Below are 18,811 nucleotides of genomic sequence, written 5' to 3'. Positions count from 1 at the left end.
GACAGCTTGACCACACAGAGCCAGGGGCACTGTCCTTCTCCCTCTTTACCAGATCTTTTATCTGCTATTTTGTTACCCAAAAACAAATTCAAATCTTTTATTCTCCTGGCTTTGACTACCCTGCTGCAGCCACAACCTTTGGTCTTTATTTAAAACATTTTAAATCTTGTAAAGCATTAAGTCACCTTAAGGATTAAATGCTAAATACCTTAAACAACACTAGTTTCCTGTGTCTGGCAAAAGTATTCTGTTTTGCAACTTTAAACAATACCAATTCATCTCAAACTTATAAAATACAGATTGTACACAGCAGTAGTGTTCTTCAACAAATTCGACTAAATTATTCATAGTTGAATAATTCCACTTAAATAACCTCTTGCCTGGATTACTTATAGACATTCCTACCAAGTTTCACGGCTTGATTCCCTCCAGTAACTACAGAGTTAACTTCTCACTTTCTTTCTTTCAACTTCCTCAAACTGTGGTTGCCTGCTTGTTTGGGCCCGATCCTTTTTTCTTTGCTGCATTATTTCTTTCCATGGGCACAGGCATTGTTTCACTACCAATTTAGCAAGGAGAGTGGGCCTTATGACTAACCCCCCTTTTATTTATTTATATACACCTATTTACATACACACATTACATCTAGATGCATCTTACTTAATAACAACTTTAATTCTTTATGTCTGGACTTAATACAATCTTTTCTTGAGGCGATAATAACCCCTCAGCACTGGTGCATTATGAAAAGAATAATAACAGGGCTAGGGACAACGGGAGCGGGGAAAAAACAACAGCATGAACAGCATGATAAAACGGGGGAGTTACACTTACTGACCATAGAAATAATGACTTTTTGTTAAATCAAGGCAATAACAACAGATTACATTCTTCCTTGGCCTGTTTTGATAGCGGGTACTGCTGCACCTTGGGAAGGGTTCTTGTTGGGTTTAGGCCAATCTTAACGGCTTGGGCAGACCCAATGCACCCAACCTGGTTGGCATGATCGGCTCACAAAGCCCACAGGGAGGGAGAGACCTTAACCAGCAGTTCCTGTTGCAACGAGGAAGGGCTGGGGTCAGTCTTCTCCTATAAACTGCCAGGACTTCATTATGAGCGGGACCAGGCACGTCCAGATACACACCATCTGGGGTACAGCAGATTATACAATTTAATTTACACAGCAAGTCTTTTCCCAAAAGGTTAACCGATAAACAAGGACTAAAGAGAAAAATTGACAATAACAGGTCTATAAGATCGTCAAGAGGTGCGGAGGGGATACTCCAAAGGGGCTTTGTCTCCTGAAGGGGTCTAGATAAATAGAGCGATATCTACTGGCCAGCAGGGTTACGGAAAAGAGTCAATTTCCTTTTTATCTTTTTTTTTTTTAGTTGCGTTTTAAGCTTTTCTTGGGAGTCCTTGGGACTCTCTACTTGAGATTTATGGTGCCGTTTTACTGTTTCCTTACACCAATGAAAATATACATTATAATGACCCTGCCCCACTTTGTTAACCAATAGTGCGCCTCTAAGGTGCACAATTTTATCAAGATCAAAACTTCCCTCTATGGGAAACTATAAATTTGGATCATCCCTGGTATACCAATTCCATTTGTCTAAAAACTTACAAATAAAAGGACTATAATTCTTATACATATAAAACACTGGTGTGCCTTTTGGAGGGACGGCAGATTTTTTGGACTCACCGCCCCCCATTTTCCCAGAGTCTACCTGATTGTAGGATTTTGGTCAGCTATCCCGAGGTTACCGACTGTGAGATCCAATCTCACAATCCCTAAGTTTCCAATAACATCTTCCTGAACCCACAATCCCTTTTTCCCACGATCCTCAGCTCCCCTGAACACTATCAGGCCACTCACACGGGTCATAGGGCTTGCTTTAGAGACATTCCTGGTTGTAAGCCTCAAGGCCTCGCAGAAAGCTCTGGGTGTCTTCCTATGACCCTCACTCGTTTCAGTCATTCACACTTGCACACAAACGCTGAGGTAAGGCCTACAACCGAGGCCTATCCTTGTGGGAACCCCGACTCCCCGCCACTTACCCGTGGCTCCTCCCGGGGAAACCAAAAAGGTTGTCAGGCGAGTCTGGCAGCAAAGGTCCATATCTAGCCTGCTACTCACCCGACCCAGGGCCTACGGGCAGTCCTCCACCGATAACCCAAACAGAGATTTAAAAGGTCTCTCACCTATCAAGTGCCGGCTGGGTTCGGAGGGGAACAGTCCGCAGTCTCCTGGCCCGGTGGACTGTCTGTGGATCCGAGTCACGGCACCAAGATTGTTGTGGAAAAACGACCACGCGTTGTGTTTGGATCAGAATCGCCTGAGGCCTTTTTATTTTCATGCATGCATGGGGGGTACCAGTGAACTAGCAATCCCCCCGACTACAGATTTTCAAATAGCTTATATAGCATAAAACCACAATTAAGTAATGCATACTTTCTTATCAACATTATTGCCATATTTGGAATACATTCCCCAAAAAAGGGAATATAGCTTAACAAGCTTTCCTGTTTTTCACAGTCTGCCCCTTTGCGGTTCTCAAGCTTTCCTGTTTTTCACAGTCTGCCCCTTTGCGGTTTCTTGCTCTGTCACCTGACATCTATTAATCATAATCTAATTACAAAGGTTAATTCTACTTTTGATAATGTTTACAGTTAGTTCTGCTTTTATGATTTCTGTCTACCCTTCTCCTTTTACTCTCCCCCCGCTTTTCTCCTTCCTCCAGGCCACACATACAGTTCACCTAACCCTACATACAGTTCACTTGACCAAAGTTTAGGCCTTAGACTATTTTCCTCCACAAGCCCATCCCTTCTCCCTGTCAAGTGGAGCGGGACTTGAACTGGACATATCCCACTGGCTACCTTAGCCAGCTCCCTGCCTAATGTGCTGGCTTTTGTGAATTGCAGTGTAAGGCACCTATCTCTCCCCATTCATTGTACATGAGTCTAGGTGCCTGACTCAGGCTTTGTGAATCACAGGTATTTTCTAGGCACCTAAACATTAGGTGCTGTGATGCTCCGAATCACAACACTTAACTCCTTTTGTGCGCCCTGGCATACGTGACTTCTGTAGAACAATACAGAATGTAAATGAGCACAAATGTTGGCCCGTTGTTCTTTATATTAAATTAATTCCACCTCATTTAAATCTTCCTGTTTCGTTGGTCTCTCATTTTGGGTGTTTGTCCTCTCTTTGGACACTAGCAGGCGATGTGGGGTTGCAATCAGCAGACACTCTGCTAGGATTCACAGTAATGAGCTTTGCATCTTAATTAAAAATATTACTAACAGAGCAAAAATTGTATTGTGCAGCTCCCACTATCTGACTCATCATTGTCAGTTCAGGTTGGGAAGGGACTGACAGCTTGCATGGCATGTGAGTCAGTAAAAGGTGATGTTACATCGCAGTAAGCACTTATTAACCCCCCACACACACACGTACACAAAATTTGGTTTTACAATCTTGTGCAAAAGATACTAAAAAAATCACACTTCCCCAACGCTTCCATCAAAAAGGGTTCAGGAGCTTGGACCTAGGAACAAATGTTTGGTCATTCTACTTACAGTAGTACAAAGAACAAGGATTGGGTAAATCTTGTGGACTTTTCCAAACAGCTCAAGCTGCTTTGGGGATGTGAAAAAAATGTTTTGAATTTACAATTATTTTTCATGCCTACATTCTAACCCTCATGCTTTCCCCACATGTAAACGATGACTCAGTTTTAAGAGACAAAACACTTTTACTACCGTAAGTGAAGCTTGAGCTTTATATGACCCCACCCCCAAATCAAAGCTGGTGTAAATGGAATATGCAAAGCATATACCAAGGAATTATATACTTGCTGGTCTGCTTCTACTTTCAATTCGCTGGCATATGTCACTAACAACTCCACACTATAAACTGGCATAAGAGACTAATCAGGCCCAGTGGATTTTGTTGTTGTTGTTGTTGTTATAATTTAGCTCTCTTTTTCCCAAATAATATAAACTCTGGGCAGAAGTTTTGAACCCACAATGCTCAAATGGGTTTGAAATTAACCAAAACAAGTTTGTCCGCACCTAGCAGCGGCACCAAAAAACAGCTTTTAATGCCTTGCAAACACTTACCCATGTACTTAACTTGCTTGCAAGATCAGGGCCTAAGTATCCATGAGGCTATCACAGAGCGTGTGAAGTCCATTGGATTGGGTAGTTTATTTTTCAAATTGAATCAACACATTTTCATAATACTGAAACTAAATTCTTCCCACTGATTTGGAGTCTCTTCAGGCAGAAGGTCAATAAAAGATTAACTTACAGTCGCCACCTTGTGGCTGATGAAAAAACACATCAAAATGACAAAGATACAGTATCACACCTTTATGTAAATAAATAGTATATATTGAATTAGCAAGATCGTTTTCCTATTGATATTACTAGCAAAAACAAACATCTGATAAACACAGGAAGCTAGGCTACAAAGTTCTCAGAAAGTTATATATTACTATTGTTTCAGATACAGCACATTTATGGCCTGATTTTCAGAGAGCCTGAACACCCACACATCTCCCTGATGTCTATGGGAGCTGCAGATGTGCAGCGCCTTTGAAAATCAGCCCATTAAACGACATCTATGGCATTTTTTCATGGTTGAAATTTTAACTATTGTACAGTCACAGAAAAAGGCACTGTACACTGAATATTACAAACCCCTCTCAGCAAAAACACCATGAAAAAGTTCTGTAGCTAGTACTAGATCCTTGAAATAACAGTGTCAAGATGTAAATTGCCTCAGAAACAGCAATGATCATCACATACAAATGGAGCATGCAGGGGTGTTGATTTTTAAGGTAAAATTTAGGAAATATGAAGTTAAGTGGGCAAAAATAGCCAGGTTATTGACGGATATCTATACAGGCTACTGTACTTGTTTTGTGGCCATTTTTCTTATATGACAGGTCCAGCTCGCAAGGATGAATTAAAGTTACACTCAGATCCTATATGCAGTACTATTTATGAGCCAAGTCGCTCCTCTATCCTACAAAAAAAGAAATTCCCACAGTATGGGGTCAGAGGGAAGAAAACATCAATGAGATCATTCCACTAGGGAGGATGGGATTATCCCAAGCCCTCTGCATGTATCCCCTGAGTCCCATATTGAATATGATGGAGATAGAGGGACATTCACACAGATGCTCTCTGACTCCATGCTGGTGCTACATCTCCTCCATGTTATTCTCCACTGCTCTTCTATCAGTACCGTGCTCCTCTCTTGTGACCCCTTGCTCTTGGGTGGGGGTTCTATAGTGGGAGCATTCTTTATTCCAGGCTGTAATGACTTCCAAGTCAATTCCCTGCAGAGGGGTATGTGTGTGTGTGTGTCACTGATAAGGCATCTGACATCCTTCATTCCACATGAGAAGGAGGAGATCCATGCATAGAGGATTTTCTTTGCGTATAGATCCTCATGAGATGTTCTGGCCTTTTCTCAGGTTGTTGACATGCTCTGGTGTGACTTTTCTGCTCGTAAGGTCAATATGGTGAGATGTTATGCACCTTCAGCTCCCGCTGAAGTCAACAAGAATGGACGACACTCAGCACCTTGTAGCAGGTATTCAACATCTTCTAGGACTGAGGCCAGATCTAAGCAATTTTAATGATATAAGGCTTGATCCAAAGCCCATTCAAGCCAATGGAATTTTTTCCATTGACTTCAATGTGCTTTGGATCAAGCCCAGACAGTGTTATTCCTATGTGGTGGAGAGTAATTAGGGGAGTGAAGGCTGATGCAGGATACAGAGTTACAAGTGATTGTTGTTAGCTGTGATCATGGGCAGTGGTTCCCAACATTTTGGGCAACTGTACCCATATATCAAATAGTTCCACTGTGCCAGTTACCATTTTCCTCTTCTCCCTAGCCCCTCGACCAGCATCAATCTTCCCTGTCAATTTTAATGATAATCTCCAGACTCTGTAGTGAGCACTGCCACTGCCCACTCCCATTTAGCTGTGTGCCCTCTAACCTGCAATGCCCGTTACATTCTAGAGAACTTCAAATCCCAGAGTACACTAAATTTTGAAAGATTGGGATTTGGACCTCCATTGCTGGTTAGCGTGCCCAAGTGATGGGAGATGGGTAGCAGTGGCTCAACAGGGCCATCATATTTATACAAAGGGGTTAGGCTTTGAATTCACTAGTACAATAAAAAGCAGGGACTACTAGATTGGAACATCAGTACCTGAATGTTAAATTGATGGGAAACTGACCATAAGCAAAAGCTAATTTCATTGTGCAAGATGAGGGAAATGCAGAAAAAACAAACACACCTACAAATTGAAAAAAGTAAATTGGTTTTACATTTTTACATGTAAATAATTTGAGATATTATTAGTAATGTAATTAAGGAAATGTTTGAGCTTAAAAATATTTGGGGCCCAAATTCTGTTTAGTTTGAACTCAGAGTAACTCCATTTAAGATAATGGAGTTATTGTAGGTTTATACCAGTTTACCTAGAAGCAGAATCTCTCCCTACATTTACAATGGAACCTCAGGGTATGTCTACACCCAGCCGCTAATTTGGCGGCTGGCAATCGAAGTTCTGGGTTCGACTTATCGCGTCTTGTCTGGACGCGATAAGTCGAACCAGGAAGTGCTCGCCGTCGACTGCGGTACTCCAGCTAGACGAGAGGAGTACCGCGGAGTCGACGGGGGAGCCTGCCTGCCGCGTGTGGACCGAGGTAAGTTCGAACTAAGGTACTTCGAACTTCAGCTACGTTATTCACGTAGCTGAAGTTGCATATCTTAGTTCGATTTGGGGGTTTAGTGTAGACCAAGCCTAAGAGTATTCATTTCAGTAGGCAATAAACAGTCAGAACCTTGGGTTATCTAAACTTGCAATAAATCACCTTAGTAAAATATTCCAAATCATGATAAATTTGATGTTTGATTATTAAAAATGGAAAAATACAATATATTAAAGTGATGTTCTTCCATCATTCTATCAGAGATACACATGTTTAGCCTAGAGTTGACTAGAAGACAACATTGAAAATCACTCAAACTATTCCTGAGCATGACTTCATTTTGAATGTACAGTAAAATATACCATTTTATTACTACTTTTACGAGCATTCATATTTCCAAAGTACATATAAATACATGCTATAAAAGTTTATGGAGCTGAAGTCAGGCAGCACATGATGAAAAAGAAACAATTCAGCATTTTACATAGCAAGTTCAATCAATAGTAACGTAATTTAAATTGCTTAATTTGTTCTCTTGTATTTACAGCTTCTTAATGTAAACCATAATAGGCAAGAACTACAAAGAGTCATGACTTAGTCATATGTCAAGTAACAGCTCTGATGCTGGTCCCTGGAGCAGAAGATTAGAATCTGCTATATAAATATTTTCTTCTTTGTTTTGAAAAGGCGGGGCCATATCCTCAGTTGCCTGTGTCATTCCATTGGCTTGGAATGACACCAGCTGATGATCTCATCCTTCAATTCTTTGGTAGCTGTTACGCTAATCTCTCTACTTTCCTGTCTCCCACAGAATTCCACTCTCCCAAAACAAACACTTCAACCCAAACATAGTCCTGAAACAGTGCCCGATCCTGGCTGTAGAGTTACATCACATTACAGCAGCTTGCACTATATGGAGTAATTTCACTCACTCCTGAAATTGGAACCCAAACAAGGTGAAGTAGAGTGGATTGCAGGACAGTGCTATGGACAGTAGGTGGAGATGCATATAAGTGACTGAAAAGGGACTAAAAATGTATTGGTGCTTCAGCAGAAAGCATGTAGAACACACCATGTAAACCCTCTCCCCAGTGGCCTGATTTTCAATGGGAGCTGCAGAGCTCAGCACGCTTGAAAATCACAATTTAATGGGATCCATCATTTTTCCTTATTCTTCAAACCTCATAGGAGAGGTGGGACTGATCAGAAAGTACAGAAGTTTCATCTAGAAAGTTTGTTGGAGAGGAAGAGGGAGAGGAAATCACAACAGAACAATCAGACAGTTGTCAGGTTCCTCAGACATGTTCTGAGTAGGCTGGAAAAAGGGCCTTGAATATAAATTATTGGGAGAGGGGGAAAGGTTCAGGCAACACAAAAGGCTTAAGAGATAGTTATAGATGCCATATGTATGAGCCTGACGGTTTCCTCAGGCATTTTATGTGGGACATTCTGGACAAGGAAGGAGTAACCATAAAATCAATCCATAGCTGTCCCCGACCGACTAGAAAAATGCTACACCAAACCTACCATCTTTTCTGTCCGCTGATCAGTTTGTTTTAGCCAGAGAAATTCTTCAGAGTTAGGGAAAGCAGTGCCACAAGACACAGTAACTTCAAAGGTTTAGGGCAATGGTTACTTCTGTGTCTTTGGTCTAGAAATTGAAATAAATGTGTAATTACCATAATTCTTGGGCTACCTTGTTCCTAACAACTGTCATCTCTCCCTGCTGACCAGGTAGGAGAAATCACACTAAAAAAAGATATGAAAAAGACAGACTCCAGTTCCCAGGGACAGGTGTCTGTGTCACGAAAGTCACCGCCACAAAGGGCAACCCCAGCAATGAGAGGGAAGAATGGTCTGAAACACTGAACTACCACACGGGAGACAGACCTGGGGAGGAGGGCTGAAAGGGGAAGGCTGCCACTCTCACTGCCCATGATGTGTAGACAAATAACTTCATTCCTTATGGCTGTCAGTTCCCCTTTCACCAGCATGACAGTCACATCCTCTTTTTAAAGCTATGAAAGAGGAGCTGATTGAAGTGAGAAGTTTGGAGTAGCTGCGCTTTAACTCATTCCTGCTCCTGGGAAATGGTAACATTACTCCACTGGGCTTAATTTTGCTTCCAACATTTGGGGGGGAAATATTTTCAAGGGTTGTTTGAATCCAATTACTGTCACTTGTAACAGTGTGGTTTTATGTAGACAAAACCAGGCTGCTGTCTCACAAGAAACTTATCTTTACTGAAAAAAAGGGAAGAGATGCATCTTTTCTCTAAACCATTGTGGGCCCAATCCTGAAAGCTATTAAGTAACTTCAACCTCCATTGCCATCACTAGGAGCTGAGAATGAACAGGAGCTTTCAAGCTAATGGGCACAATCACAAGATAGTGAACATAAAATGGCCATATAGGGTCAGACCTGTAGTCCCATCTAGCCCAGTATCCTGTCTCCTGGCAGTGGCCAGTATCAGAGGCTTCAGAGGGAATGAACAGAACAGGGCAATTATCAAGTGATCCATCCCCTGTCATCCAGTCCCAGCTCCTGACAGGCAGAGGCTTAGGGGAACCCAGGGCACAGGGTTGTGTCCCTGACCATCTTAGCTTGTAGCCATTGATGGGCCTATCCTCCATTATTTATCTAATTCTTTTTTTAACCCAATTATACTTCTGGCCTTCACAACATCCCTTGGCAACGAGATCCACAGGTTGACTGTGCACTGTGGGAAGAAGTACTTCCTTATGTTTGTTTTAAATCTGCTGCCTATTAATTTCATTGGGTGACCCCTGGTTCTTGTTTATGAAAGGGCAAATAACACTTCTTTATGCACTTTCTCCACACCATTCATGATTTTATAGAAGTTTATCATGATTCATATCCCCCCCTTAGTCATCTCTGTTCTAAGCTGAACAGTCCCAGTCTTTTTAGTCTCTTCTGATATGGAAGTTGTTCCATACCCTTAATCATTTTTGTTGCCCTTCTCTGTACTTTTTCCAATTCTAACATTTTTTTTAGATGGGATGATGTGATGGAGTATACCAAACCCTCTGAGGTCCCCTGCTGAAGGCCTCGTGGCTGTGGAAGGCCAAAAAGGGCAGTGGAGAGGGTCCTCCAAAGTGCCTAGAGTGGCTGTGTGGGATACAGCCAATCAGGGCCCAGCAGGCCTCGTATAAGAAAAGCTGCAGGGCCAGTGGAAGATCAGTTCCTTGCTGGAGCAGTAGGAGTGTGGATGGTATGTGGCTGGCTGACAGAGCTACAGACCCCAGACAGGTCAGTGCTGCTAGAAGCTGCGGAGAGCGAGAAGGAGCCATGAGCTAGTTGCTGGGACTCTGTTAGGACAAGGTCCTGAGGTAAGGGTGAAGACAGTGCAGGGCCGTGGGGAAGTGGCCCAGGGAATTAGAGAAGCCGTGCAACATAGTTAAAGGGATGGCTGCAATCTACAGGGTCCCTGGGCTGGGACCTGGATTAGTGGGTGGGCCTGGGTCTCCCCCACCTCATCCCCCATTAGCCACTGCGGGGAAGTGGCCTGGACAGTGAGGTGCCCCAGAGGGGGAACTGAACTATAGTGACCCAGATGGAGAGCTGTAGCCAGGAAGCCCCAAGGGGGCAAAGATATTGTCTCCTGGGAGGGAGCCCTGGGGTGCTGCTCTATCCCAGAGGAGGGACAATCAAAGCGTGTGCACTCGGCCAAGGGGTTGCTCATGAGAGGTGAGTGCATGCTGTTACAGGTGACCAGAACTGCATGCAGTATTCCAGGTGTGGGAGTACCATGGATTTATATAGTGGCATTATATGATCTTTTCTGTCTTATCTGTCCTTCTCCAAACAGTTCCTAACATTCTATTTGCTTTTTTGGCTGCCATTACACACTGAGCAGATGTTTTCAGAGAACTAAGCAGGATGACTCCAAGATCTCTTGCTTGAGTGGTAATAGTGGTAAGAGGGTCACCTTCTAAATGACATAAAGCAGCAAGACCTACAAGGTGGACTTTAAGGAAAATGGTCTAAGACTACAACAAAGGTAGCTGTATAAAAATATTCAGGCCATATCCTTGGCCTATCACCAGATGAGCGGATATCAGTCCTTTAGCAGCGGTATGATTTTAACTAGTAGAATCTCTTCTGACTCAGAAGATTACTTCAAAACATTCTCTGCTCCCCAAACAGTCTGATTTTGTGCTCTTCCCTCAAGAATCAGAGACTTTAACTTTGCATAGATGAGCCTGGCCAGTTCCATTCTCTTATAAAATCAACTAAACTCTTCTCCATCAGAAAGAAAAGCAAATCTGTCTCACCCTATATGGCATACGTGTGTGTCTGCTCAATGGAGAGTGTATGGATTTGATTCTCCTCTCACATACACCAGTGTATATCAGGAGTAACTCCACTGAAGTCAATGAAGTTACATGGGTGTCAGTGTGAGAAGAAATCAGACATTTTATATTTTCCTAACTTTATTAGCTAGAATCTTCTTACATAAGCAAGTGTCTACCCTTTGAGTAAAGACCAGTGGAAGACATTTGTCTTCAGAAAAAAATATTCCCTGTTGGCCCTGCTAGTTTAAGGTCCAATGTACTTAAATGTGCAGAAATTTGCAGCAAGAACAATTTTCTACAGGATTTCCTGATGGAAAAACCATGGCCCCTCCACTCTCCAGCAGTCAGCATTGCATTGCCAAATTACTAATTAATTCTTCTTTATTATTTAAATGTACATGATGTTTGCTTCACACCATTTGTTTTTAACTTCCTGTCCCCTGTTGGTTTCTTGGAAGGAACATAATTATTAGCATTTCCATTCTTCTTCAGATTTGAACATGCCTGTGTTTTTTGCCCCTGGGTGGGGACAGCTGAACTATGGAACTTGGGACATTGTTTGAGGGGTCTAATGTTACCAATATCCTGAATACCAGCATCCTTAATCTTAGAGCTGCTTGCACAGGGCTGCGTATTGAGAAGTTGCGGCTTGGTGGCTGACCTCTTTTTCATCTCATTCCTCATTTCACAGGCATGTTTCTGTGGGGATGATGTGCCACCCATAACCTCAGCAACTTTTGAGTGACTTGGATATGCATTTAACTGGCTATTTTCTTCACAGTGTACATCTCTTCTGTGACCTGAAAGGCTGGTGGGGAGCTTTATCACACTTTCTTTGGGAGTTAACTGCTTGTTAGGCGAAGGGCTATGCAATGATTTGCCTTTGCCAGGGCTTTTTAGGGTCCGAACGATACTAGGAGCCGTCTGAGGCCTAGCTTTGGCTGTCTTTCCTTTCTCGTGCTGTATAGTTTGCACCTGCAGCCACTCCAGCTGCAAAAGCCGATCGATATATTTCTCAATAAATCCTGCTGGTTGTGGTCGAGATTCCGATTTACACTCCGTGTTAACAAACATTGCCAGCTGCTGCAGGTCCCAGGAGTTGAAAGGAGGTGGGAGGAAGTCAGGATAATAATACATTGATTCTTTATACCCTGCATCAAAGAGCTGTTCAAAACATGCTGGGTCAATTTCTTCAGCTCTGAGGTTGAGTTCTGGCAGTGTGCAGGGGGAAGGAGGAATGGGAATTCTTTCTGAGTCAGAAAGGTCACTGGCACTGTCCTCGGCAGCATCCTCTTGAATAATTCTCACTGATTGAAAGTCAAGAAACATCTCATTGACAGAGGTCCCTGGATATTTAGAAGTGCAACGGACAGCTTCAGTCACATGCTCTCCAAGACTTCTTTGAGATTCTCCTTTTTGATTAGAATAAAATCTTTGCATCAGAACATCTTCTGCCCTACTGGAGCCACCTTGTGAATTCCCCTTCAAATTGGAAGGGATTCTGTGTAGTCCAGATTCACTTTGCTTTCTTTCTGTGAGGTCCTTCTTTGCCCCTCGTACTTTGTACAGTGATGTGCAAACACTCATCATTCTACATGAAAAGAAAGAGCATTTACAGTTAGATCATTTAACCCCTTTTGGAACTCCAACTACCCCAGAGCTTGCTAACTCCACAACCTCTGGAGCCCCAGTTGTGTCCACAAGATGAGTCAAAGACTGAAAATAAAATATAAGAGAATTGGTATGACTTGAGAATCTATGAATGAGATGACATTAATATTTAACTTGCAGAAATAAACTTGCCTAAGTTCCCATTTAATGGTTTGACCATTTTGATGCACATCACTTACAATGTGTTTATACGTAAAGTGTAGAATATATGGAAGCAAATTTGGATCTGCAGGAAAAGGCAGGCTCTTGTAAGAAGGGCCAGTTGAGATCTGAGACAGAAATAAAATAGCAAATAAAATAGCTAGGCTTTCCAGGCCCTATCACCAACTCATGTAAACTGATGTAGCCTCCTTGACTTCTACTGACCGTTGCCAATTTATACCAGCTGAGGAGCTAGCGCTCTGTGTGGTTAAATGGTTAAAAACCAGAAAACTTCTGCTCTTAGCTCCTAAACCAGTAAATACAGACATTAGCCACCATTTGCCCCTGGGTACAATGAGGTGAACGGGAGAGATCCGTTTTTAATTATGCTTAGAACAGGAAATAATGGTGGTAAGCGTGTGGTTCCTGTTGGGAAAAGTTGTCTTTATAAACACATACAACTGACTTTTTTTTTTCTCACTGTCTCCCATTTCATTCAAATCTGATTTTGACTATAAAGCTCTTTGAGGTAGGATAACAAGATTCCAATAACTTAACTTAAATCTGTGTTCCTAATAACTGAACATGAAGGGTGATATCATGGCCCCAGTTAAGTCAAAGGCAAATCTTCTATTGACTTCAAAGCCAGTATTTCACCTGAAGACTTATGTGCAGCTTCGAAAAATCCATGGACATCAGACAGACAATATAAAAAACGTTACCTGTTTTGCTGATGAGCCTCATCTAGCCTGTTTCTTTCCTTGTAAAGAAAACTTGGTTGACTATCATCTTGGGTGCAACGGAAAGTCTAGAAAACAGATGTAAATATGTGTATCTAAAACTGTAATAAAGAAAAATCTGACATAAAATGTAAGCACATTTTTATATATGCAAAGGATTTGAATTGATTTACCTTTTTGGTGGTATTTAAAATACTTTTGCTTAATCTGCTGGGAGAAGGTCTCACAGGGGAAAGTGGTTTCTCTAGTCCTTTGGTACTTGGATGTCCCTTTCCACCACTGGAACTAGCAATAAATAAACAGGGTATTGTCAAGTATATTGTTGTTTAATTACAATCACAGCTTCAGTACAGATTTTTAATGCAGATTCATTTTAAAAAGGGGGCGAGAAAGAGATGGTCACAATTATACTTAAGTGTTCCTTAGATTTAAGGGATTTCTCATTTATGCTTCACTAAAACTTTTTCATGCATATTTGGTGGTCCCTTTTAATGTACATGCCACATAAGTGCTTAACTTACAAATAGATAATTCAACAGTAATACTTCACACTTTTATAGAACCTTCTATCCAAGGATCTCAAAGCAATTTACAAACATCAGTAATTAACCATATTGCTATTGTTTTACACAGTGCATAGTACAATGAGGACCTGGTTCATGACTCGGACTAGGTGGTTCCACAATACAACTAAAGTAATGATAATAATATGCAGTATTAAGAATATAGCAAGCCAAATCTTGCTTGCCTTTTTTATGTGCATAGTGCCAGTGATGCTCAAGGGATTACTCATGAGGATGTAAGCAGAATTTGGCTCAGAATGTGCAGTCTGTTACAATATTAATAGAAGCTATTTAACAACAGTGGCACAAAGCAAAATTTGCGTGATTACAGGTTGGTGCTTAAATCAGGAGCAAAAAATCCCCCACACATTCAAAATGAATGCTATGCATTACTGACCTGGACAATTTGATATTATATACCAGAGAGTATTCCCTTAAATAAATCAGACTCTCTCTGGGGCCACATTAGGAAAAAAAACCCCAAAAATTTAACATATTAAAATAATGCATTCTCTAAGAATAAGAAAAGTTGTATTTGCATTGCACATAAGCACTATACCTTATTTAAAAAAAAATGCTTGAAAATGTCACTTCAAAACAGCAATCATATTTTACCTCCACGTCTGCTTTCAGATGGATTGTAGTAAAATTCACTTCTGTCAATACATAGTACTCATTTTTAGTTGGAGTCAGTACCATGCGTTTTGTTTGGGAAAATGATGTTTTGCCACTTTAATGGGTTATAAAATAATGAAAGCAACTCCCAGTCCCTCCAGCATGGAAACAATCACCTCTAACTTTGTGACCTGCACATAAATTATTTGATCATCTGTTTCGTTGTGAATAAACAAATAGGTAAATGAAGAGGAAATAAATGACAACCTGGCTAGCCCACTGAGTCACACAATCAGTTAGATACTAATATGCAATAACTACATATTTCCCTAGCAAAGAGATAGAAAATAATTTCCTTACATTACCATTCCTTTGTGGGTTTCATGGATTTGGCTGTCCTTTTTCATTGTCCCTCGTTGCAGTAGTAAGGGATAATCTTGAATGCCTGGTCCCATTATTATTCCTTTTAAAGAGTACTTGCAAGTTACACCTTTTTCTTTTTTTACATCATTTTTTCACAATCTTAAACAAAGGACTCCAACCTTTTCTGCGTATAAGGCAGAGTGCAGTGGAATTAAATATCACCACATCCTATGGATGCAGTAAACAAACACCATGCACTCCCCTCATAAAACACGTGATATAATCTTTCATAACCGTAGGATAAAAATACTCAGCCAGCCAGCTGTACTGGAAAACAAGATTTCCCTCCCCCAAAGCTTGCGGAAGGAGCAGCTGCATTATTCATCTTCGGATTGCTGATCTTTGTGGAGCTGTCATTACCGGGGTTATTGAATGGAGCGCAGCACAGTGCCCCCACCCCCTTCCTCCCTGAGGAATAGGTTGGCCATTAGAATTGCAAAGCATTGTGGGTCAAGGACAGCAGGGAGATACGCATACTTTTCTATGGGAAGCTCGGCTGCTGCTGCTGCAATATTTATCAGGCACAGCCTGCCAGTCACTCCTGACTAGCATACCCTGGATTAGGGGAGGCTGCGCCAGGACCATCCCAAAGCATGAGGACCCCTGGGAATCTGTTGACAAACATGGCTGTACACGATCACTTGTAAAAGCAGAGGGCTGCATTTAAATGCACAGCAACACTGGAACAGTGACCCTTCGTACACTCCATGGTGATTTAACTTCCTCTTGCACAGAAGCATTGGGTGGAGCTGAGTCGCATTTGCCAATGGGTGTGGGTATAGGGTGACCAGACAGCAAGTGTGAAAAATCGGGACAGGGTGAGGGATAATAGGAGCCTATATAAGAAAAAGACCCAAAAATTGGGACTGTCCCTATAAAATCGGGACATCTGGTCACCCTATGTGGGTATCTCAACTTTTACAATAACAAGAACAGGTGATCAGTCACCTGTGCTTTCCCTTTGAGCTGCCCTTTTGTCAAAAAATAAATAAATTCATAGACCTTGTATATCAGGGGTAGGCAACCTATGGCACGCATGCCGAAGGCAGCACACGAGCTGATTTTCAGTGACACTCACTGGCCACCGGTCCGGGGGGCTCTGCATTTTAATTTAATTTTAAGTGGAGCTTCTTAAACATTTTAAAAACCTTATTTACTTTACATATAAGAATCATTTAGTTATATGTTATAGAATAGATTTATAGAAAGAGACCTTCTAAAAACGTTCAAATGTATTACTGGCACGCAAAACCTTAAATTAGAGTGAATAAATGAAGACTCGGCACACACTTCTGAAAGATTGCCGACCCCTGTTGTATATATTTGTAGACACTGGCAAATTTTAACACTACATCCATTTCATTTTTGCTCCTCCTTCCAAAATTGCAATTTTAAATCTGAATTGTATATCGAAAATGCCTGGACTAGAGCAGTCTATGGGCTGCTCTCTCTTATCCGCTTGAAATTGCATTCTCTGGACTAGGGATAAAGAGAGGGGGGTGATGTAATTTCCAGAAGGTGACAAACAACCAATTCCAAAATCCCATCCCCTCACCTGTCGTTGGTTCTGATGTAGCAAAATGCAGTTTCTTAAACATTTCGCTCTTCTCCATTAGAAATCTCATCCCTTGGACCAGGAGAGAGGACACATGGTGGATGTGATTTCTGATATGTTTCTCTGCCATCCTTCCGCAATTGCTTCAACCACTTGTCTTCCGCCCTGCCAAGGGATGCGATTTCTGATAAAGCGAAACATCTCAGATTTTGCATCCTCTATCTATTCTTGGCCCTATCCCCCCCCAAGGGAGCAAATTTTGACAAGTCTCACCCTTCAGAGAATTTTGCATCACTTCTTTGCTTTAAAAGTGACGACTTTTTTTGTTACTTTTACTAAATATTACATTTTACTTGGAATGTCTCAATTCTAATTGTATTCCAGAGGGGAATAATTTTTTAAATGGTACTCTATAAAGGTATAATGATGAGCATTCTGTTGGGAAGGACTGCTCAGTTAAAAGTAATATCCCTAGCCTGATTTCTGTCTGTGTCTGTCTCTTTCCCATAGCTGTCCCACCAGAAAAACTGAATTACTCTCATTACAAAAAAATTAGGACCAGATCCTTGCTCCCAGTAAAATTACTTTTTGACGTTCCAGCCAACAAAGCAGCCTTCAAGCTGATCTAAGTGGCCAGCTAGGGATTCTCCTAGTATAATACAGAATTTCCAGTGGCATCAGGCCGGTGTAGCAATGGTAACTGTGGATGTTCATCCCCTTGTTAATTCATGCCAATTATGTTGGCAGTCAATAATGTCCTTAACTAGTCTGTCACATTCCCTCTACCCCTTCTGCTCTGCCAGTGACATCGTCAGCATCCTTTAATCTGCACACACAAACACCTCTGCACCCACCATCTCTACAAATATGCCTGGAACGCTCTCCTACAACCTATTTTTCAAGTCAACATGGGCAAATTTGCCCAAGTGGCTAGTGATTTGGGGTGCTTCATTTTTTGAATGCCCAACTTGAGACACCTTAAAGGGGCCTGATTTTAAGGAAGTGCTGAAATCTCACCTCTAAAAATCAGTCTTAAGTTGGCCCCCAAAAACTGAGCCATGGAAAATCAAGTCGCTTTTGAAAAACTTGGTTTAGCTCTCCCAAAAATTCACTTTTGACACAAAGCCTGTAAGAGGTGAACTATAAGAAATGTAAACTTAAAACTGAACTGAGTTACATGATCATGTGTATTTAAACTTGTCCGTTTCCTCTCCTTTTGCTATAATTTGTTCTCTCCCGCCTTTGTTGTCATTTTAAACTTCTAAACTGTAAGTGCTTCAGGGCAGAAACCACGTGAAGATCCTTGCACACCTGTCCTCTTAATACAAATAATAAGTTACGTTTTTGTTTGCAATCTTTTATTGTTTTCATTTGTGAGAGTAAATGTATACACAGCTTTTAAGTGTAAATACATAGCAGGGACTATGAATTACTTTGTATTTGTGCAGCATCTAAAAAGAAAGCATCCCAAATTTAATTGGAGCCTTTGGACACCAGCAGAACATACTGATGATCTGGAGATCCTGCCATTATTTATTAAATCAGTGAGGGGAAGGTACCTAACTTAAAAATGGCTGCAAAGCAACATCCAGGTTCCTCTACTAGCTTTGAAATTGTTATTGGAAAAATCTATCAATGAACAAATGCTAAACTCTCAGAGGCAGGGCAAGGCCAGCCCTTTTGCTCTGTTTATAGACTGCCTTGCACAATGGTCCAGGACTGCAGCTCCCAGGTGCTACCACAGTGCAGGGCCACATTAACTTTTTGTCGGCTCGGCGCCAGACATATTTGTGGGCCCCCATAAGGAACAATTGTAAAAGACAGGCAATTGACATAGGAGTTGTCTTTGACACAGCGCACAGCTGCACAGCTTTTATTTAAAAGTTTAAGTTGCAGATGGAGGTGGCTCCCACTGGGGTACCAGCAATGGTAGCCTTAGGACAAAAAGAACACACACAAGTGCACATAAACTACATTATAGATGTAAGCAGAGTCAGGATGAACTGTACCCTGACATCTGGTGGTGAATTATGTCGAGTATG

At 41.6% G+C, this 18,811-nt stretch overlaps 1 protein-coding gene across 6 annotated transcripts; it reads right to left on the bottom strand.

The window, feature by feature from the left end:
• Positions 1-11,427: 11,427 nt before the first annotated feature.
• FAM217B (family with sequence similarity 217 member B) lies at positions 11,428-15,829 on the bottom strand. Of its 6 annotated transcripts, none has more exons than XM_065566107.1 (5): positions 15,692-15,829; positions 15,152-15,254; positions 13,787-13,898; positions 13,596-13,681; positions 11,428-12,652 (listed from the first exon to the last, which is right to left on the bottom strand). In XM_065566107.1, the coding sequence occupies exons 2-5, from the start codon at positions 15,244-15,246 to the stop codon at positions 11,446-11,448; spliced, it is 1,500 nt and encodes a 499-aa protein (XP_065422179.1). In that variant the 5' UTR covers positions 15,247-15,254; positions 15,692-15,829; the 3' UTR covers positions 11,428-11,445. The 6 variants fall into 6 exon arrangements, with proteins under 6 accessions (XP_065422179.1, XP_065422181.1, XP_042714343.1 ...); XM_065566109.1 differs by having other exon boundaries at positions 15,157-15,254; XM_042858409.2 differs by having other exon boundaries at positions 13,787-13,892; positions 15,157-15,254.
• Positions 15,830-18,811: the final 2,982 nt, after the last annotated feature.

This window comes from Chrysemys picta, chromosome 13 (genome assembly GCF_011386835.1).
Source record: "Chrysemys picta bellii isolate R12L10 chromosome 13, ASM1138683v2, whole genome shotgun sequence".
NCBI lineage: Eukaryota > Metazoa > Chordata > Testudines > Emydidae > Chrysemys > Chrysemys picta.
This window is presented reverse-complemented; position numbering and strand designations above follow the sequence as displayed.